Raw genomic sequence first — 23,718 nt, forward strand, 5'->3', positions numbered from 1 at the left:
GCTCTGTCGTGAGTTTCATTGGTGTACAACTCCATGCCTTAACTTCCTCACATGCACATAGGAAACACTGCTACTACTGCTGTAAAGCTGTTCTCATCATCAGATCACATCAGATAATTGAGAAAACATGAACATATCTTTGTAAGGAGGACTGTATATGCATTCATGTGAATGTTGTCAAGCTATGAAACCAGCTAGCTGTGCAGCCATGGGAAAAATCTCTCAACGTCTCTGATCTTAAATTCTTCACCAGGAATGTGAACATTTTAGACCTAGGGCCTTTCCAGCTCCAATGACTCCAGAGTTGTTAAAGAAAAATTACAATCTGAGATCACATTAGGATCATGAGGAAGTAGGGAATTGATCCACATGACAAAGTAGGGCCAGAAATCACCACGGAAAGATCCCCATGACAATATAACAATCATAACCCCCAAGAGTAAAACCCTGGCCTATTTTCCTCCTCTAGTTGCCTTTTCTCCGCTCACCCCTGCTCTAGGTGGCACATTTAAAAGGATGCCCTGTGTGGCTCTCTCAATTTCTCTGAGTGGGCACCAGTATCATGACCAAAATCACCAATCCAGGTGTACAATAGGCCCACCTGGAAAAATCTATGGGAAGGAAAGAGGCAGTTACATCCTTTCCCAAGAACTCTGTCATCTTGTAGGATCTGGCTCCGAACACAAGACTTAGAAGGGGAGATTTTTATGCTGTCTCAGGAGCTGGGTGATTTTTAAGTAGGACCTGGTGGGGCAAGTATATACCTCCCTCTCCATTTGACTTCTATACATGGCATTTCAAGTTATTTTCTTGGTTTCTCTTCTTAACCTGGACTTTCTTCTTAACTAAATATGCAGGCTATCCGAGGAAAGAATACTCTCAAGAATAAAACTTCAGGTATTCCTCTAAGGTGAGGATGAGTGTTCAACTTTTTAATCGGGTGACCTTGAACTCTGTTACTTTGTGTTTTGTTCACTTGTGTAATGGAGACAGTAATGTCCACCAGAACCGAATGAGATCATGTATACAGCACTAGAAATTGAGATCTAGATAAAAATATTTATGATTTTCAAAAAGAATCCCTAAGATGCAAACATGCCAGTCTGTGACTCACAGTTTTTCCTTTTCCGAGAGCTCTGTTAACTTTGTGACCATGAAGATACTATTTAACAAAAATTAGTTCTATCAAATATACAGCTTCAATTCATAACTTCTGGTTGTAAAAGACAAACTTCATGTTAATGATAGGACTGAGGCCTTCTGAAATATTCAAATGGGAGACACGCATCCCAGGGATTACTAGAGGTGTCACTTTCAGGCACCTTTAAGGTTGTTCTGCATGTTCCCTGTAAGATTTTTTTGTGATTGCTTACTTACAGTTGTTCTTCTCTCAGGAAAATTCCTGGTACTAATTGATACTGTCTTTCACATGTGGCATCGAACCCAACTTGCCCTTATTAGATCAGAAGTGTAACGGGTCTTGATTAGCAATATCCATCCAGAAAAATCTCCAACCAATATTTACATTACAAAGCTGTCCTACAAATCATCTTGAGAGATGGAAGACACAGGCAAAATAGTAACGGTAAATTGTGAGTATTTTCATTTTTTTTCTTTTATTCTAGCTTGTAAAATTTTAATGAGTTAAATTGATGAAAAAGGCTATCCACACTCACTATAAAAAAATCATCTCCAATTCTCCAATCACCTCAGTAAAAAGAGATTATGTAGAGTATATTGGGCAAAGCTGCCTATGGCCTCAAAATGCAATTTAAAAAAAAGGATGACCTTCATTCTGTTGCTAAACCGAGAATGTAACAATTTTCAGTTCTATGAAATGTTAAAGTTCATTATCTCCATTTATACATGAGGCAACAGAGGCACACAGATGTTAACAGTCTGCTATAGGTTATAGAGCCAGCAAGTCAGTGCCAGAAAAGTGTTCTCCCTCTTCCTCTTCCCCATCTCTCCTTTTAATGATTTATGTGCCTAAATACCTCGTTATTCACATAGGAGGTGAAGAAAACTAAGAAATTCCAGTTAATTATGGAGACATGCACCAGTCCATGATGAAGAAGAATGTCAAATTCCTACTAGTCGTTTTAATGTGTGCCATGGTGCATGTTAATGTGCAGGACCTTTCTAGTCAATCTTCAAAAAATTTAGCTATGATCACTGCTTGGCTTTTTCATTTCATGAAATCACAATTGGGTATGAAGCACAGAGGATATGTGTTACCTATTGTGGAATTACTAGGGACCTCTAACTCATTGAGTATCATCATAAAAATGTATTTTATTATGCAGCATTTCAGTAATGAAATATATACTTCAACCTTTATCTCCATAAGAATACTTCATAGGTTGATGCTGAATGTCCCTTGATATCATGTTCCTAACATTCATCAAACTAAATAAAAATTTTTTATGCAAAATATATCTTCATACTTCTGGTGGTTTGACCAACCTGTACACTGGATCTGAATCTATGCCTGTCTATAAGAAATAATGCTGTCTTCCTGGGTGATAGCCTCTCAGAGATTTTATTTTATTTTATTTTTGTGTCAGTTCTGAGGCTTGAACTCAGGACCTGGTACTCTCCCTGGGCTTTTCTGCTCAAGGCTTGCAATCTATCACTTAAGCCACAGCTCCACTTCTGGTTATTTTGGAGTTTGGAGTAGTTAATTGAAAATAAGAGTCTCGTGGATTTTCCTGTCCAAGCTGGCCTCAGATCTCAGCCTCCTGAGTAGCTGGTATTACAGATGGAGTCACTGATACTCAGTCATTAATTTTATATTTAAAGGAAAAAGTCTAGCAGCTCTAGCGTTCTTGTCTGCAGTAAGGCTGTTGTTCATGGTTATTTCTAAATAATCAATAATAATAGCAATGAAAACCTACTGGAAAACTACTAAGTACCTGAGTTTTCTCTAAGCACTTGCATAAGCTTTCAGCTCACAGTCATCTCAACAACCTTCTAGTTGGAGAAATCTTCTTGCCCTCAATTTATGATAGCTTAGAAGATTTAGTGTATTCAAGCAACTGGAACTAGCTAATACCGAACAAGAGAGTACCATACAGAATTAAAATACCAAACTTAATTTCTGAGCCATATTACTATTATTCTGTTTCCTAAGAAGTAAAGAACTCAGAAATTGGGATGATAAAAGTGACATTCTTGATGTCAATAGTGAGTGGTGCTCACATGCTTTTGGGGTATTTCCTATGCAAGTTCAGGCAAATAAGCTTTTGCCCCACCAAAGTATATCAGAAATATCAATATTTAGACTCAGAATAGTTTGGAGCTGTGTGGCAAAACACATATGTAAGAAAAGTTTGAGAAATGACTATACATAGAGTAATTAGTAGTTCTTAAAGGTAGAAGAATGAATTACATCAATTCAAATGAAAATCCAGGCTGAAGGCTTATTTAAAATGCACTTCAGAAAATGCCACCTGTGTGTTCATGATCCTAAATGAATTTTTAATGAATTGTTAGAATCCTTTTGAAAGAATGGGATCTGTTTTTCCTCCCATACATAAAAAATCACAGAATTCCTGTAGAATGCTTTTGAGGGTTGGCAGTCAAGCGTCAAAGGTCTCTTGTTACAGTGTTGATCATAAATGTTCTCCAAGGTCCTACATGCAAGTGTTGGTCAGAAGGCTGGGGCACTAAATGGAAAGTGAGGAAAACGTAGGGCTGAATTGGAAGAACTTAGGTAGCCTAGGATGCGCTCTTGAAGAGGACCTCGGGAGCCCCACCCCTAACTCTTGCTCTCATTCTTTCACTTTCAACCCATGATGAGGAGAGATGCCTCAGCTTCCCATTTCCCTTCATGATCAGCTGTGCTATCCCAATCCCAAAGCCACAAAGCCATCAAGTGTGAACTGAAACCCCTGGATCCGAGAGCCACTTTAAAGCTTCCCTCTTTTTAAATAGGTCATCTCAGGTACTCTATCACAATGATGGAAATCTGACAAACATATCCTTTTTATACTCTTGTGAGACTTCATGAATTAACTGGGAATATGAACCAATGAACAAATTTTGATTATTTGGAAGGAGCATGTGTGTTCATAGAAGCTCAGTGCAACATTTCTCCATTGCCAGAGCTCACTGGAGGAAAATATATCTAGTTTTAAAAATTGCTGGGCTGGGAATATGGCCTAGTGGCAAGAGTGCTTGCCTCATATACATGAAGCCCTGGGTTCGATTCCCGAGCACCACATATATAGAAAACGGCCAGAATTGGCGCTGTGGCTCAAGTGGTAGAGTGCTAGCCTTGAGCAAAAAGAAGCCAAGGACAGTGCTCAGGCCCTGAGTCTAAGGCCCAGGACTGGCAAAAAAATAATTGCTAATGCAACAATTTCATCTGAACTAATAATGCACTCTCTTGTCTCCTTCCTCCTATCAGGAGCACTAAGGGAATGATTGGGGCAGGAAATCTTACAGACATCACCCAATTCCTTCTCCTGGGATTCTCAGATTTCCCCAGGATCCTAGCACTGCTCTTTGTTACATTCCTGCTCATCTACATTGCCACTCTCACCTGGAACCTGTCTCTCATTGTTCTAATAAGGATGGATTCCCACCTCCACACACCCATGTATTTCTTCCTCAGTAACCTGTCCTTCATAGATCTCTGCTATGTCACCTCCACAGTTCCCAAGATGCTCTTTAACTTCTTCCAGGAGCGGCAGACCATCAGCTACGTGGGTTGCATTGTTCAGTACTTCTTTTTTTCAACCTTGGGCCTGAGTGAATCTTGTCTCATGACAGCCATGGCTTATGATCGATATGCTGCCATTTGCAAACCACTGCTCTACTCATCCATCATGTCACCCACCCTCTATGTTCGGATGGTGTTGGGAGCCTACATGGCTGGACTCACGGGCTCTTTCTCCCAATTGTGTGCCTTGCTTCAGCTCCACTTCTGTAGACATAATGTCATCAGGCACTTCTTCTGTGACATGCCCCAACTGTTACATCTATCCTGCACTGACACTTTCTTTGTGCAAGTTCTACTTGCTATGCTAACTATGTTGCTAGGGATAGGAAATGTCTCCGTTATCATCATATCCTATGTCTCTATTGTAGTGTCTATCCTGAAGATCACTTCCGCTAGAGGCAGGTCCAAGGCCTTCAACACCTGTGCTTCTCACCTGACAGCTGTTTCCCTCTTTTACACCTCCAGTATCTTTGTCTATCTGAGTTCCAGCTCTGGTGCTTCCTCTAGCTTTGATAGATTTGCATCGGTATTCTACACTGTGGTGATTCCGATGTTGAACCCCTTGATTTACAGTCTGAGGAACAAGGAGATCAAAGATGCCATTAAGAGATTGAAGAAGAAAGCATGCTGCTACTGATGTCATAGATTCAGAGATTTTCGATAGATTGTTTCTATATGAATCATCTTAACCCATAAAAAATATGGTCATAACTAGAACATTAGAATGAAAAAATAATCCCAATGATGGAGACGTTTTTCATTGTGCCTGTGTGAAAGACCTCAGCCTTTCTTCTTAAATAATTATGAAATATCCACCTAGAGCTCAGATTACAAATTAATTCATGGAATCTTACAAGAATTCTCAAAGGTCTTTATAATGTTGACTCTCATTGTAAAATGTACCCCAGAAATGCTGTAATTATGGTATATAGATCATCTACATATAATATGTAGACATGTAGATCTATAACTATGTAGATAATATAGATGATATATAGAGAGAGATCTACATATAACCTATATATAGACCTCTATATATAACTCTATATAATCTCTATAGAGATCTATACATCATTACATGCATGAATCATCTATATATCTATCTCTATTATATATGTAATCAAGATGACAGGCTGACCTTGAAAGTTTGTTGTATAATTGCCCTTCATAATCATGAAAACACAAATGACATTTTTCCAAAATAAATTTTAAATACTTTTATTTGCCCGGGCACAATCCCTGAGCTTTTTCACTCAGGAGTAATGTTCTACTACTTGAACCACAGTTCCACTTCTGGCCTTGTGGTAGCTAATTGGAGATGGGAATGTCACGGACATTCGTCTGCCTCAGCTGTTTTTTTTTTTTTTTTTTTTTTTTTTTTTGGCCAGTCCTGGGCCTTGGACTCAGGGCCTGAGCACTGTCCCTGGCTTCTTCCCGCTCAAGGCTAGCACTCTGCCACGTGAGCCACAGCGCAGCTTCTGGCCGTTTTTTTCTGTATATGTGGTGCTGGGGAATCGAACCTAGGGCCTCGTGTATCCGAGGCAGGCACTCTTGCCACTAGGCTATATCCCCAGCCCTGCCTCAGCTGTTTTTGAACCATAATCCTCAGATCTCCACCTCTTGAGAAGCTATGATTATGGGCACAAGCCACCAATACCCAGTTTGTCACTCACTTTTCATAAGCAGTTTTATTAGAATAAATAAGAACATGCCATCTAATACCAAAAATGATACTTCAGATATGCCAGTTTTCCTACATATGTTGACATTGAAGTTCAGACAATACAGTTCTATTTCACAGCTAGGCTTGCTGTTTCTTTCTAGAATATAGTCCCAACTCTCTCTTCTGACTAGATTACTGCCAGTCATTTTGCCTGTCATTTCTGAAGGAAAATGCCACCATGTGATTTTTACAATTCCAAGCCATGGTGGCAAGAAACTGCTCAGGTTATTCCTTTGTTGAAATAAGGGGCCAGCATTTGAAGGGGTGTGGAGAGCATGAGAAAGTGAGAACAGATAGAACTGAACATAGTGGCTCCTGGCTATAATCCTACCTAACTGGGAACTGAAGATTAAAAGGGCCACATTTAAGGCTATATGGGGGACGATGTTTGCAACACATCACCTCAACCACTAAAAGCTAGGTCTGGTGGTTCGAGTTTGTTATCACAAGCATGTGGGAAGTACAAATAAAATGATAATGATCTAGGCCATCCCAGGTATAAATTCAAGACTTTATTTGAAAAATCACTAATGGGGTGACATTGATCAAGATGCACTATATTCATAAATAGCTTTTGTTGAATTGGCAATTCCTTTGTACAACTACTTAAAGGTATTAAAGATTTTTTTTTAAAGAAAATAACTAAAGCTGTGCCCCTGGCAAAAGTACAGTCTTGCTAGCTTTGTCCTTTGCTAAAAGCTAAACATGGCATTCTGGCTTCATCAGAAATGTAGTCTGAACTTTGTTGATTTCTGTCTTGCTGGGAAAGATTCCTGAATATTAGATACACACCCTGGGTTGGGGTAGGTTTATTGAATTAACCGCATACATTTCATCTCTTACCTGCTAGGTGTCCCTAGACACTGCCATGCTGGGTTCTGCTTTAAATTCACTATAAAGTGACTAGATAACGTAGGGTCCAAAATATTCTATTAAATGTATGTCAGCTTATATGCCCCATAATAACATGAGGTTTACTTTGAACCCCAAATTATTTTAATTGGGACAGGTTTTTCAACCTATCCTTATATTCTGCATTAGAATTAATCATTATTAGTGGCCATTGTTTTTTCCCTGATAGTTTGGGTGAACTCTAAAAAGTCCCCTATATATATACTTAATGCAAAAGGGAAACTTCCATTATTAATAAACATTTAAGTGATGAGACAACAGAAATTTTGGTAAGGACTTTGACTTCAGAATTGCATTCACACCTCCACTGGGGGAACAAAAATCTAACAGATGATAGATTAGTCACAGCACCACATAAATCCAAAGCATAAGGCATTTTCATTAATTAATTAGTGAAATTAATTTGCTGGTTAATGAATCTGATAAGTTAATTTGTTGCTAGCATTTCAATGACTTTTGGCATCAGGATAATGTCACATCCATTGCTGTATTCAACATTGGTAAATTAAAGGACAGATGCTACTCAGTGAACTAGAGGTGCAGATAAAGAAAAGTGGAGAAGAACTGCTATAAGGAAAAGAGGCATTCAGGAGGCTGACAGATTGGTACAATGTTAACATACCCATATGAAGCCACAGCTACACACCTGAGTTCTGATTACTTAAGGACTCCTAATGTGCAAGAAGAATTGCAGTATGAGTTTGTGTTTTCAAGGAGCCTACTGATTTCCCTACTAGAGTGGATATGTCATTGCTATTATACATAACTGTGCACTTTCCTTTTTCTTATTAAAAAAAACTGACTAATCACATTGATTAACATAATCTAAACTGAAATAAGCCAGGCCTTCGATTAGGTCATATTGACACATATTCTTACTTAACTCTACCAACTCAATGAGGTAGAGGCAATTATTATCCCCATTTTACAGTAGATGAGAATGGAATCTGTAAGTTACATATGGCCATGTACTTTAAGTGGCAGGTGAAGTTAATAGTCAAAGGCCAGATGACTTAAAAATAAATACTGCTGGGTATCAGTAGCTCACACCTGTAAACCTAGCTAGTCGAGAGGCTGAGATCTTAGGATAGCAGTTCAAAGCCAGCCCAGGCAGGAAAGACCATGAGACTCTCATCTCCAATTAATCACTTAAAAGCTGGAAGTGAAGCTGTGACTTAAGTGGTAGAGTGCTAGCCTTGAGCAAAAAACGCTCATAGACAGTGCTCAGGTCCTGAGTTCAAGCCCCAGGAATAGAACACACACACACTCAAGAAAGAAAACCTCCTCCACCACTTGGCTATAGTCTTTTTAGATCCTCTTTCCAGGGCACTGAAAGCCTTTACAAATATCTCATTTGTTTGGCTTAGGTAATAATAAATCATTACTACATAATCCATAATAGCACCTCTTGAAAATTTCCTCAACAAAGGTGCAATTATCAGTGTCTATACATAGTGATTTACAATAAGTGTACTACTATTATTATTGATTATTTCTATTTACAATGGGGTATTGGAGACAGTCAAAGGAGCTTTTCTGAGAACATAAGAGTGTGCGTGTGTGGGTATGGGTGTGTGTGTATGTTGTGTGTGTAGCCAGTACCATGGTGTGATCTTTTGGCTTGCTTGCTCACTTTGCCGATGTTTTACTGCTTCAGCTGTGCCTCCAGCCTAGATTTTTTGCTGAACACAGAATATCATGGACTTTCACTGCCTGGGATGGCTTCAGACCACATTCCAGATCTCAGCCTTCTGAATAACTAGAACTTACAGGTACAAGCCACTAGTACCTGGCTCAGGTTCATGTTATTTAATTACTATTTACTTATGGCTGCCTAAGAACAACCACAGTCAAATTCATTTATTTCTGTTCTTTATTGCCAGTTCAAGGATGTGTACCATGTTTTAAGAGAATTTCAGGAAGAATTGTCACTGTCTTCCGCTCCTTACCTAAGTTCTTATCTAGGACTTATCAAACATGATAAAAAAAAATTTCACACCAAATGAAGACGTTCTTTTTTGATCTCTAAGAAATGTTGAGTGTTGTTTAAAAGCTGCCACTGCTGGCTTGAGAGACAATTTCTTGGTTTTATTTAAATAACTGCAGGGACTAATTTTTTTTTGCAAAGTTAATTGAATTAGCCACAAGGCTATCCTATTTGTTTCATTGGTAAGGCTCCATGCAGAATTCCTGCCTTCACAGATCTAAAGAGCATTAGCACACTTCATTGGTAACAGTGGCTTGCTTGTAGCCACAATTCTACAACATGGGAGTATCTTCTCTCTGATCCCCATTTCTTCTAAGGAAAATATTTGAGAATCTCAGAATAGAGAAGGGAATTGTGTTCAGGAAAAGAGCTGTCCTCTTCAGGTAATTATGCTCTATACTGTTAAAAAAAATGACCACCTTCAATGCCAGACTAACATTTTTCAATAGTTCTCCTCCTACAGATGCAAATTCTGGATGTTCTATGTTATTTTTATTATTGTGAAGTTTTCTATTAAGCAGAGCATTTGAAATCTCAGTCTGGAGCTCAAGGTATACCTCAAGTGGTAGAGTGTTTGCTAGCAAAAGTGAAACGCTGAGTTCCAGTACCCCAAAAAAAGGAATGATAATAATGCTAATAATAATTAAATAAATAAAAGGAAACTTCAGCCTAGGCAATAACTATTTATTCTAGAAGTGAGTAATGAACAAATTGTTTTCAAGTACCAATAGACTCACTGGCTAGCGGAGTTTCACAAAGAGAAGAAAAAGCTTAATCCATACCAACTTATCAGGAGATCAACTCATCGGAAGCCACATAAATGCCTGCACCCAACACATCGCTTCCCTGAAGACACAGCTTGGGTTCAGAAAAATGAATGCCTGGGAATGAACACATGGTCCCTTTCCATAACTTTCCTCATGGCATTCTTAATCTCCTTATTCCTAAGACTGCAGATGACAGGATTCGCCATGGGGATCACCACCGCTTAGAATATGGACACCACTTTGTCCCGGTTCAAGGAGTAGCTGGAAGGAGGTCGCACATGAAGAGACCAGAGCCATAGAAGAGGGTCACTGTAGTCAGATGAGAGGCACAGGTGCTAAAGGCCTTGGTACTACCTTCAGATGAGCTGATCTTGAGGACAGCAGCCACAATGTAACTATAAGAGATGAGGATGACAAGGACGGACACCACCCCATCAATACAACCCAGAATGAAGCACAACACCTGACTGATGAAGGTGTCCGAGCAGGACAAAGCCAAGACTGGAGGAAGATCACAGAAGAAGTGGTTGGTCATGCTGGGCCCGCAGAAGACATTCTGATAGAGTATGTTTCAACCAGAGAACTAAGGAATCCACCTATATAGGCACCAGCCACCATCTTTAAACAAAGCGTGTGGGAAATGAGGACAGTGTAGAGCAGTGGGTTGCAGATGGCAGCACAGAGGTCATATGTCATGGCTGCCGAGAGAAAGCATTCCTTCAGCCCCATCCCACAGAACACAAAGTACTGCATGGAGCAGCCAAGCAAGGAAATGGTTTTCTGCTCAGTGATGATGACAGAGAGCATCTTGGGGGTGGTGGAGGATACATAGCAGATGTCTATAAAGGATCAGTTTCTGAGGAAGAAGTACATGGGATTGTGAAAGTGAGGGTCCATCCTGATCAGAGCCATGAGGTATCAGAGATAGGAGGTAGATCCCCAGAAATAATGCAAATAGGAAAGCCTTCAACTGAGGATTATCCGAAAACCCCAGCAAGATAAACTTTGTCACAGAAGAATTGTTGCATCCTATAGCCACTACAGCCATAGACTTGTATCCTGCATAAAAGACAGAGAGAGAAAGAAAGAAAGAAATCAGTCCCAAGATCAGAGAGATTGTGTGTTTGTTATTCTAACAATGGAAACTTCTTGGAAGATCATAAAAAACAGTGAACCTCCAGTTACAGTTCCAACTAGTTTCTAGCAAAATCTTCTCAGAGCAAATTGTCAAAATAATCTGTTGGAATCTGTGTGTTCTCTATAGCTTGTTCACAAAAGAATTTCTGTGAAATGGAAGAGAAAGTAGGAACTAAATAATTGGTTTTTGTCTTCAGCTCCTTCCTTCCATTACCAGGGGTCATGGAAAAGCTCCTTCCAGAGCTTCATTTTCTCAAGCATAAAGTGGGATGATGAGATCAGATGAAGTCCATGGTCCCTTTGGAAATGATTGTTCCTGTGGAAAGTCAAATTTTCCAACTTTAAAAATATAAGCCAAGGGGGCTGGGAATATGGCCTAGTGGCAAGAGTGCTTGTGTTGTATACATGAAGGCCTGGGTTCGATTCCCCAGTACCACATATATAGAAAATGGCCAGAAGTGGCTCTGTGGCTCAAGTGGCAGAGTGGTAGCCTTGAGCAAAAAGAAGCCAAGGACAGTAGTGCTCAGGCCCTGAGTCCAAGCCCAGGACTGGCAAAAAAAAAAAAAGCCAAGGGGCTGGGAGTATAGCCTAGTGGTAGAGTACTTGCCTCGTATACGTGAAGCCCTGGGTTTGATTCCTCAGCATCACATATATGGAAAAAGCCAGAAGTGGGGCTCAAGAGGTAGAGTACTAGCCTTGAGCAAAAAGAAGCCAGGGACAGTGCTCAGGCCCTGAGCTCAAGGCCCAGGACTGGCAATATATATATGCCAAATTAAAATAACAATGAACTTAGAAAAGCTAACAGAAATTAATATTTCCTGACAAAAAAAGCTGGGAGGAAGGAGGGGTGGTTAAATATTTAAGGACAATAACTAGTGACTTTCAACTTTAATGTCATCAGACCAGATCAGATTACCATTCTGAAAACTTTTAGTAAGTCCATATAGACTTGGTGATTAAGACAGATAAACTATCAGAACCAGTGGTTCATGCCTGCAAACCTAGCAAGTTAAGAGGCTGAGATCTGAAGATGGTGGTTCAAAGCGAGCATTGGCAGGAAACTTCCTGGAGCTCTTATCTCCAATTAACAGTCACAAAGCTGGAAGTAGAGCTGTGACTCAAGTGATAAACATTAACCTTGAGTGCAAAAGCTCAGGGACAGTGTCCAGAGTTCAAGCCCCAAGACTGGCACACACAAAGAAAAAGAAGAAAGGAAGGAAGGAAGGAAAGAAGGAAGGAAGGAAAGAAGGAAGGAAGGAAAGAAGGAAGGAAGGAAGGAAGGAAGGAAGGAAGGAAGGAAGGAAGGAAGGAAGGAAGGAAGGAAGGAAGGAAGGAGAAAGACTATTGTCCCTGACGTCAAACCAGGAATAACAAGAGCTACCTCTCAGTACATCCATCTGTTATTCCCATCGGAAAGGAAATGAGCTCATTGTTTCTTATTGTAATGCCTACAATGTCTGAGATGAAGTATCCAGTAAATATTTATTGAATCAGTTAATTTTTTTCCACTCCTCCTCAGAGTTTAGCAGTTTTTGGCCTATGAATTGTTACATCGGGCTTATCCCTACTATATTAAAGCACATAATAATTACAAACTGTAATCATAATATAGTGACAAGCAGAGTACAATAATATAACCCAAATATGTATTGAACATGTTTTGTCTATCAAGTACTGTTCTAAGCACTTAATTTTTTTTTTTTTTTTTTGCCAGTCCTGGGCCTTGGACTCAGGGCCTGAGCACTGTCCCTGGCTTCTTCCTGCTCAAGGCTAGCACTCTGCCACCTGAGCCACAGCGCCCCTTCTGGCCGTTTTCCATATATGTGGTGCTGGGGAATCGAACCCAGAGCTTCATGTGTAGGAGGCAAGCACTCTTGCCACTAGGCCATATTCCCAGCCCCTAAGCACTTAACTTATACAAACCCACTTCTCTCTCCCCATCACCCCAGGAAATAAGGGTTACTCTGTCTCTTCAACAGATTAAAAAGTGGAATAGGTTGAACACTGACAGCTGTCATTTTCTGTGTGAATGAGTAAGGAGGGAAAGGGTTGGACTTATAATTATTTTAGGCAGAAGGGTCCTGAGATTTTTGTGTGTGTGCTACAAGAGGAAAATACTGGTTGCTTTGCTCCCACAGCATCTTCTATAGACCTCATTTTATCTTCACTTCCTACTGTCTGTGCTCAGCCTCCAGTTCCTCTAATTTAGTTTATTTCTGTGTATGCACATATACTGGCCTTACGTATAAATTAATGCCTGCTTCTGGGATGGCTGTACCTGTGTTGCCAAGTCTCCCAAATGACCTATGGGAGTTCATTATTGTCATAGGCCGAGGTAGCTAGCCCCATAGGCCATACTCCAACACTCACTCCAAAGCCCAGTCATCATTACAGCTAAACATTTGTGAGCACTAATTATTCTCTTGGGTTATGGGGAAATAGCCTAACCAGCCCTACCAGAGTCTTCTTTTTAGTCCCCTACCTCATTCCCTTCTGAGTCTTCCCAGATCTGGGTCCAAGAACACCTCTTTTTAGAAAAAAATGTATTGTCACTATAAAGGTGATGTACAGAGGGGTTACAGTTACGTAAGTCGGGTAAAGAGTATCTTTCTTTTTGGACAATGTCACTCAAGAATACTTCTTTTTGTAATAAAAAGCAACCTTCTATTTTAAAAAGCCCTTTGGTTGGAAGTACCCCCTCAGACATACACACACACACACACACACACACCAAGACATGCAGTAAGACATAGAAGTAAAAATATTTCCAACAGACAGACAAGATTCAAATTCTGCCTCTGCCATCCCATCAACAAAAACAGACAGGAAGTTATTTAATCTCTTCAGTATCAACTTCCTCATTTGTAACAACTGAGTTGATGAGATCCCCTACCTCAAAAAAAAAAAGATTGTCTTGATAATTAAATACCATTTGAGTAAGAAGTCCTTTGTACAATGCCTGACACATACAAATCACACAATGAATATAAACTAATACTATTGCAACCTCTGATTCTGAGGTCATAGCTATGTAGCCTCCTTTCCTCCTTGAGTTTGTGTTGTGACTTTTTCATTGTGGTGAACAGGTTCATTTTCTCTTTAATGTCCCACCTGGATAGATCACCGTGAAGAGGTCGGGTAGTGTCTCTGGATCTAAGTAAACTGAATTCACTGTCCAAGAATTCCCAGAGGGTCTGAAAGCCTGCCGCTTTAAATCGGGGGTTGTCTTTTTTCAGATGTCAAACTTATTTTTTAAAAAAAGAGTTATTACATTTCAAGGAAATTAAGTTAGCAATTCAGTCTAAAGAAAAAGAGAATGCATGAAAAATACCTTCTCTATGAAGGAATACAGTTACTGAGATTCTTGCTATACAAGGTAATAGAGTTAGTTGAGGGAAATTTAGTGACTGACAACACTGAAAAAACAGAGGTCAATAACTCCCCAAATCAACTATAAGCTTATACAGGGTAAGAAATAAAGTAATCCAAGAGATCTTGAGGCTGAGAAAATGAGGCCAGTCAACTCTGAATGAATTTTGTTCTTTAATTAAGACCTGGGAAATTTACAAAGTAAACATAATAATTGAGTTCTATATATTGTCCTAGAAAAAGATCATAAGGAAGAGTAACTGTGGATTTAACCTGTGACACCAATTCTGATGATGGTTATAATAACTATAGGCAAAGTAAGTTGGAAAATCCTAAAAATAAAGAGCAAACTACTTGGGTTGGAGGCATGGTTCCACTAGTAGAGAGCTGGTGAATGAAAGAAAGCAACAGGTACAAAATTTGAGTCCTAGTCTCAAACAAAAATAAAGGAGCAAACTATAGTTCAGCCCTGGTAGCTCACTCATTTAATCCTAACTATCCAGGATGCTGAGAACTAAGGACTGAGTTCAAAGCCAGCCCATGGAGAAAAGTCAGTGAGACTCTTATCTCCAATTAACCAGCAAAAAGCCAGATGTTGAGCTGTGGCTCAAGTGGTAGAGCATCAGCCTTGAACAATTTTTCCCAAGTCTTTCTATTCCCTCAAGAAATGTGCAATATCATTCTTTCTGATGGAAACATAGAATTCCATTGTGTATATATACTACCTTTACTTGATCCATTTGACCACTGAGGGGAATCTGGTTTATTCCATATCTTGGCTATGGTAAATAATACTGCAATGAACATGGTTGTGCTGATGGCTTTGGTGTGGCCTTGTTTGTGATCATTTGGGTAAATACCCAGGAGTGGGATTGCTGGGTCAGCGAGAGCTCTGTGTTTAGTTTTTTGAGGAATCTCCATACTGCATTCCAGAGTGGTTGAACAAGTTTGCATTGCTACCAACAGTGTAGTCCCATTCCCTTTTGGCCACATCCCTGCCAGCAGCTGTTATTGTTTTCTTGATAATGTCCATGAGGTGGAATCTCAATGTTGCTTTGATTTGCATTTTTTATGGCCAGAGATATTGAACATCTCTTCATCTGTCTATTGGCCAATTTTACTTCTTCTTCTGAGAAGTCTCTCTTTAAATCTTTAGCTCATTTACCGATTGGGTTGTTGTTTCATTGTCATATGGTTTTTTTATCACAGTGAGGAACAAAAAAGGGCTGGGAATGTAGCTTAGTAGACTGCTTGCCTAGTATGCAGGAAACCCTGGGTTCAATTACTCAGTACCACATACACAGAAAAAGCTGAAAGTGGCACTGTGGTTCAAGTGGTAGAGCACTAGCCTTGAGCAAAAAATCTCAGGGGCCGTGCTCAGGCCCTGAGTTCAAGCATCAGAACAAGAAAAAAAAATCAAAGCAAATGAACACTAAGCTTAAATTTTTCTCTGGGCTTTGCTTCCAACCAATTCAAATAATCTCATTAAAATAGCTAGACTAAAACCTTAAATCAGCATAAAAGAACATTATATTTTGTACTCTTTTCTTTTTTGTTTATTTTGTCAGTTGTGGGGCTTGAGCTCTTTTTGCTCAAAGCTAGAGCTCTACCATTTTGAGCCACAGTGCCACTTCTAGTTGTCTGATGGTTAATTGGAAATAGTGTCATATACGTTCCTGCCCAGGCTGGCTTTGAACCGCAACTCCTCAGATCTCAGCCTCCTGAGTAGCTAAGATTATAGATGTGAGCCACCAGCACCTGGCATGTTTTATACTCTGAAGATTCAGAGAACCACAGCAAGGTAAATTTTGGAATCCGTGTCAAAGCATGAACTACATGCTTAGCATGGAGGAGGGTCTCAATAAGTTTTTGTCTGCTCCACATACTTCAAGATAAACAGGTTGCATGGAGGAATGGAAGAAGGTTGGTAAATTTATATTCACATGCAAGCAATCTTGAAGGGCCTACGCAGAATGTTCACCCTATTCTTAGATTCCACTCTCATGAGTTTCTTCCTCAAGGGTTGCCAAAACACACAGTGATTAGCCTCGGGGGTTAAAGGACCTGGCCACAGAGATAGAAGCATTTACATTGATTTGTGTTCTAGACAACCCCAGAGAGCAATTAACAACAATACCCTGAAGTTTGGGAAATGTATCCTTTTCTCTTTCATAAGGACCCTCCAGGGCAAATGTGAGGAAACATCTCCTAGGAGAGAAGAGAAAGGAACCTCCCCTCAGCGTAGCCCCGATTCCCTTTGAAAAGCCTTCAAAAGTGACCCCAAATATAGATATGAGTGGACACCAGAGCTACAGCCCCCGCACCTTTGTACGTCTTTCCCTCTGTTCCCTCCATTACTCTATCCATGAACACATCTTCTCTGTACCAAGTACTCATTTGGACCCTGGAATAAACAGTCTTAACCTCTCAAAAGTCGTTAGCACTGTGTGTATGTGATGCAACCAGTGTAGTCTGCTTAAACTCTTTCCAAAGTAGGACAGCTCGCAAAGGCACCAGATCAGTGAAGACAGAAGAGGAAGGAGAAGGTAAGTGCAATCTCTATCTTTTGTTTTTTATCATCATACTCAGATTAATCTCACTCATGGAGTACCCTCCCTCTGCAAGCCCATTTAGAAGGCCAAGAACTGTCTGGCTTATAGTGTCTCTCATTATACTTTTCAATTATAACTGCCTTTCCTTCAAAGGCAGCCCAATCTGTTGGGTGTTTTGGGGGGGAGGGGGGAGGAGTTCTTTTCGAAGAAAGACTTTACTTTTAGAGCAGCTTTAGGTTCATAGCAACATGATAATCTGAGAGATGCCACCAAATAAGACTTTGAAGAGCCTGACTTTAGAGTTACAGCTCATTTTTGGTCCTGATGTACTACCCTTTGATGAGCTTCTAAAACACATGTGACCCTATGCAGTCAGGAAAAGAACAGAGAATAAAATGCCCAGAGGAATTTCTATGCCATTCAACACAACCCCCAGTTATTAATTCGTGTCTGAAGAATAATTTAGGAAGACTATACTCTGGGTAGATTTCATATTCTGTATTTTCCAAACCCTGAAAAGGTCTTTAACATCCCAAACCACCTTCTTTATTTTTTTTAACTTGATAGATGCTTTGAATTTTACCATCTGAATCTCAATTGTTGGCTTATACCCTTTGTTTGTTTGTTTGTTTTTTGGCCAGCCCTGGGCCTTGGACGCAGGGCCTGAGCACTGTCTCTGGCTTCCTTTTGCTCAAGGCTAGCACTCTGCCACCTGAGCCACAGCGCCACTTCTGGCCGTTTTCTGTATATGTGGTGCTGGGGAATTGAACCCAGGGCCTCATGTATACGAGGCAAGCTCTCTTGCCACTAGGCCATATCCTCAGCCCTGGCTTACACCCTTTGCTCCTTTTAAATTATCTCCTGTCCTTGAGAGGTAATCTCACAGTTTCAGCAATCATGTGTCTGTCTGAGTAAAAGAAAGGACCTAGAAGGAGCAAGAAAATCAGAGACCACACCAATCTTTCACTCCATGTGCTGGAAGCAGAGAAAAGACAGTTGGGCCTCTTGGTGTTCCCAGGCTCAGACCATGTGGCTGCTTCCCTTGATAGGGTGCCTGCGACTTTCCCAGGACTGTGTTGCAGGCTGCCATTAGCTCTGAAATTCTGAGAGGCTGGGGATCATGGTCCGACTCCCCTGGCTTTACTGGGCATTGCTTCGCTAGAGCTTCCCTAGAGCTTCTCAGGTTTCTGCCTGAGCATCTAGACACTTCAGTCCAGTATTTGCATTCTGGGCACACTTGCAATTAGCCACTTTGAACATCATCAAGCTAACTGATTGTGTCCTCCAGAGCTACAGCTTGAGCTTCGACAAAGGCCACTTGAGTGATGGCAGGGGTAGCCAATGATCACTCACCCAAGTGCCTGGAAGCAGAATCTCAAAGTTGTCTCTTCTGTGAGCCCCTAGAAAATGTGTCCCTCCTCCCACCAACCCTGTCTGCTTAGCTGGAGCTCTGAATCTGTGATGGCAAACACCACCCTGCCCCAACTCCACTCCCACCTTTGGGGACTCTTTCCCATTATCTTGATGATTAGCAACTTGTTGCCTTGTTTTCAAGTTTACAATAGGAACATGTTTGTTTTTTTAATTCTTCATATGACTAGACTGCTAGTTATCCAGATTTTGGTAGTCCACTTCCTTTTCTACAGTTTTAATTTTTTCCCCAATCAGACTTATTTTTTTCCTTCTTCTTTATTGTCAAAGCGAAGTACAGAGGGATTACTGTTTCATATGTAAGGCAATGAGTACATTTCTTATCCAACTTGTTACCTCTTCCCTCATTTTCCCCCCCACCCCCTTCCCCACTTCCCTCCCTGCCATGGGTTGTACAGTTGGTTTACACCATATGATGTCATAGGTATTGCTGTTACCTTGGTTCATCTTTTTATCCTTTGTCTCTCGATTTTGGTACTCCCTTTCCCTTCCCTAGTTCCAATACACGTATATACAATATCGAAAGTACTAAAATCAGATACAGTGATATCAGGGGTAAAATCACAGGAAGGGAATACAAGGAAAAAAGAAAAAAGTGGTACAGCTTTACATGCATATTGAAAATAACTACAACAATGATATACCACTTGTGTCCATAACTTGGAGTTCATTTCGCTTAGCATCATCTTATGTGTTCATATGTACATAGCTACTGAGCTATTGTGAACTTCTGCTGAGTATCCTAAATGTGTACTAATTGTTCCCTATGAGGTAAACCATAGAGTCCATGTTTCTTTGGGTCTGGCTCACTTCACTTAGTATGATTTTTTTCCAAGTCCTTCCATTTCCTTACAAATGGGGTGATGTCATTCTTTCTGATAGAGGTATAGAATTCCATTGTGTATATATGCCACATTTTCTTGATCCACTCATCTACTGAGGGACATTTGGGTTGGTTCCATGTTTTAGCAATGACAAATTGTGCTGTGATAGTTGTGCTGGTGGCTTGGGTATCTACCCAAAAGATTATAAGCAGACTTATTCTTGATACCTTTTGATTTCAAGTTCTAAACAACAACAACAAAAAAACAACAGGAAAAAAAGGAATTTGAAGTTCAGTGGTTATCACCTAGTGAATGTTTCTTTTTTCCCCCAGAAGAGATACTTGTGGGAAAATATTTAATTTTTTAAAATATTCTCTCCTATGGAATTTCCAGCGCATATCATCAAAGGCCATTAGTGATTAAGGATCTTTAGTGGCAGTCTTAGGTAAATGAATTTAACTTCTACACAATACATCCGCTTCCTTTTTAATGATAAATCTTGTTTTCAGGACTCCTTTGATGCAGAAAGTCAGCACAATCAATTAAAAGTAACCATTACCCCTCATGCAGCCCCTTCTATATTGTACCTAGAAATTTCTGCCAGATATACTAACCCATCCCTCTTAAGTTATACCATCCTTAAAACCCCAGCACACAGACCCAAGTCAGCCACAGTCTTTGCAATTGTATTGTGAAAAAGGCCTTGACTCCAATTGCAAATAAGATTCTCCTCATATCCACCTGAGACCACATCAGAATGACTTCTGCTGCCCCTATTTCTATCTGCATTCAGCTCATGATCACTTAGATCATTTCTCTTTTTTGTTATTATTAGTGGTACTGGGGTTTAAACTCAGAGCCTTGCACTTTCACAGCTTGCATGCTCTACTGTCCCTCTGTCACTTGAGCCCTGATTTTTAGTGGCTACTTTGAAGAAGGAGTTCGTAAACTTTTCTGCCTAGGCAGTCTTTGAGCCATTATCTTCAGAATGTCAGCACTAATAATACAGGCCTGAGCCACCAGTGCCCAACTCCCAAGTAATTCCCAAGGTGTTTTAGAGTTTCTCTCGTCTTCTAGTGAGCTAAAGGCAAGAGTTGATGCTGAAATGCCTGAACACAAAGGTTAAAATCCTTTCACTATAGTTTGCTGCTCAAATATTCAAAGCAATGACTGTAATTGCTGAGAGAGGAGAGAAAACAGGAGAGAGAGAGAGAGAGAGAGAGAGAGAACAAAAAGAGGGAGAAGAAAAAGGAAAGGGGAGGAGGAGAGGGAGAGAAAGAGAGCTGTTACCCTCTGTAATCCTCTGCCTTCCCTCTTATGCATCCGTAATTATTTTTTACACCATCTGCAATGCATTTCTTTGGTGTTTTCTAACTGTGAGTTTTTTATTTTATCTTTTCTTTTTTGGTACTAAAGATCGAACCCAGGACATTGCACTTGTTAGGCAAGTGGGTTGACACTGAGCTACATCCCAGTCCTGTAATGTGGATTGTCATTATCAACCCAGGTCTTTCTGTGGCCCTTGTGATCCATGGGCAACCTGTCTTTGAGTAAGACCTGGAATAGCTCATCAGTGACCCTGTTCATCTTCCTGGGATTTGCAGATCATCCAGAACTCCAAGCTGGGCTCTTTGTGACCTTCTTGTGCATCTACCTCATAACGCTGGCCTGGAACCTGGCTCTTATCTTTCTGATCAGAGGTGACACCCGTCTGCATACACCCATGTACTTCTTCCTCAGCAACTTAGCCTTCATTGACCTCTGTTACTCTTCTTGTGTGGCTCCTAAGATGCTTTTTGATTTCTTCCGGGAGAGGAAGACTATATCATTCCTAGGCTGTGCTGCCCAGTTTTTTTTCTTTGTTGGCATGGGTCTAACTGAGTGCATCCTTCTGACAGCCATGGCGTATGACCGCTATGCAGCCATTTCCAGCCCCCTTCTGTACACAGCCATCATGTCCCAGGATATCTGTATGCGGATGGTAGCTGGGGCATATGTCGGTGGCTTCCTGAGCTCCCTGATCCAGGCCATCTCCATATTTCGACTCCACTTCTGTGGACCAAATATCATCAACCATTTTTTCTGTGACCTCCCTCCTGTCTTGGCACTTTCTTGCTCCAACATTTTCCTCAGTCAAGTGGTGAATTTCCTTGTGGTGGTCATGGTTGGGGGAACATCATTTCTCATCCTTCTGATATCCTACAGCTACATAGTGTCTGCCGTCTTGAAGATCCACTCTTCGGAAGGTCGGTGGAAAGCCTTCAGCACGTGTACCTCGCACCTGCTGGTGGTGACTCTGTTGTTTGGGACCGCTCTTTTCATGTACCTGCGACCCAGTTCCAGCTATTCATTCAGCAGGGACAAGGTGGTGTCAGTGTTCTATTCTCTGGTGATCCCCATGCTGAACCCTCTCATTTACAGTTTAAGGAACAAGGAAATCAAGGAGGCCCTTTGGAAAGTGATGGAGAAAAAGAAAGTGTTTTTCTAAGTGAGGCCATAGAAATATAGTCTCCCCATTGCTGGAGACTTACACAATCTACATCATCTCCACCTATGTCTATGATAAAGAAGACACACTGTGTTCAGGGTAGAGAATGGAAGCGCCTCCCACCGAAGGCTTCTCAATGTCAGTCATGTTCACTGACCTACTGAGTCCACCATGTGTGTCCAAAAAAAAGTGAAAGTGATTCCTTCATCAAAAATAACCTCCTTCAAATACCCAAGTTATGAAAACAGCCCAGATGCCCTACAGTAGACAAGGGGATCCAAAAATGTGGTACATAAAGCCAATGGAATTTTACTTGTCTATTAGAAAAAATAAGATTATATCATTTGCAGGGGAATGGATGGACCTGGAACAAATCATGTTAAGTGAGGTAAGCCAAGATCAAATAGGCAAATGGTGCATGTTTTCTCTCATATGTAGAAGCTAGATCTAAAATAGAACTGGACGTGAGAACTTATACACGACTCTGGGCATTCACATACAGTCAGACCAGATGAGAATACCAGTAGGAAAGGAACCAAAGGCATGAAATACTATTTATCAAAACGAATTCCAGGAAATGGAAATATGGGTTATTTATATTGGTGATGGTGGTGTTGGTGATTGTAATGGTGGTGGTGTGTGCTTTTTTCTTTTCTTTTCTGCTTTTTGGTGAGATCCAAAGGGGGCACAGCAAAGGAGGGATGGAGGGTGAACAAATGAAATCATAGTGTTCAGTATATACTGTGTGGGAAATGAACTATGCAACTTGTGGACAGGGACAGGAAAGAGGAACTGAGGGAAAGCAAAGGAATGGGTAACATTGTTTGAAAGAGAAATGCATGTCTTACTTGAGTTGTGAAATTATGACTCCTCTGTACAACACCTTGATAATAACAATAAATTTACATTTAAAAAATAAAAATATCTCCTTCAGCCAAGAGCAAAAAGCTCATGCCTGTAATCTTAGCTATTCAGGAGGCTGAGATCTGAGAATTTCAAGTTGAAGCCAGACTGGGCACACAAATCCAAGACTTTTACCTCTAATTAACTAGAAAAAACCAGAACCAGAGGCATGGTTCAGGCAGTAGAGCACGCTCTCTGAACAAAAGAGCTGGGTGAGAGCTCAAGGTCTTGAGTTCAAGCCCCAGAACCAACACGAAAAGAAAGAAAAGACCCACCAAAACCAACTGTGGATAGTGGAGGTAGATTATAGCCATAAGATGTTTGCTACAATCTCCATCCCAGCTATGCAAAGACCTAGCAAATGTAAATGCAATGGTATCTGGCTGATGCTCTTCTCTTTCCAGTCTCAGCCACTTACCCATCCATATCTCCTTGATTTTTAACCATACTATCTCTTCACATCCAAAATTACTCCTTATTCGCTTCTATCTGGACCTATTTCTTCTGTAAAACCCTTGTTCCTTCATGTAAATGGACTAACATTACCCACGCAGGGTATATTTCATTTGCATCATCTCAGGCATAGCCAAGGCTCTCATCCCCAGGTGATCACTCATGGAAGGTGGGGGATGCTTTACAGTGGCTATGTCCATCACAACTATCTCATTTCTTTGTAGTTCTAGGCATTCTCAACACACTTTTCCATGAATGAAGTTCTAGCAGATGTGCAGAACTCTGATTTCATTGCTCATATAAGAAAATTATTTCCTCCATACCTAGAAAAGTATAAACAATGAATAAAGAGGAGATATCTGTGATTCGGGAATCCTGGATTCTCTCATTTCTTAAATTTATTCCCATCCAAAGCTAAGAAAATTTAGAATGACCTGCGCAATTCA

At 40.5% G+C, this 23,718-nt stretch overlaps 3 protein-coding genes across 3 annotated transcripts; 2 read left to right on the forward strand and 1 right to left on the reverse strand.

Moving 5' to 3' along the window:
- The first annotated feature begins 4,424 nt into the window (after nucleotides 1–4,424).
- On the forward strand, nucleotides 4,425–5,363 carry LOC125361986 (olfactory receptor 5AN1-like). The gene has a single exon (XM_048360635.1). It carries the CDS (start codon nucleotides 4,425–4,427, stop codon nucleotides 5,361–5,363), a length of 939 nt encoding a protein of 312 aa, XP_048216592.1.
- Nucleotides 5,364–10,213: 4,850 nt separating this feature from the next.
- LOC125362600 (olfactory receptor 5A2) lies at nucleotides 10,214–11,163 on the reverse strand. Its single transcript, XM_048361418.1, is given in 4 exon segments — nucleotides 10,214–10,392; nucleotides 10,395–10,679; nucleotides 10,682–11,031; nucleotides 11,033–11,163. Coding segments are annotated over 4 exon segments (945 nt in total).
- Nucleotides 11,164–20,959: 9,796 nt separating this feature from the next.
- Nucleotides 20,960–21,916, forward strand: LOC125362601 (olfactory receptor 5A1). Its single transcript, XM_048361419.1, has one exon. It carries the CDS (start codon nucleotides 20,960–20,962, stop codon nucleotides 21,914–21,916), a length of 957 nt encoding a protein of 318 aa, XP_048217376.1.
- The last annotated feature ends 1,802 nt before the right edge of the window (nucleotides 21,917–23,718 follow it).

This window comes from Perognathus longimembris, chromosome 13, assembly GCF_023159225.1.
Source record: "Perognathus longimembris pacificus isolate PPM17 chromosome 13, ASM2315922v1, whole genome shotgun sequence".
In the NCBI taxonomy this organism is placed as follows: domain Eukaryota; kingdom Metazoa; phylum Chordata; class Mammalia; order Rodentia; family Heteromyidae; genus Perognathus; species Perognathus longimembris.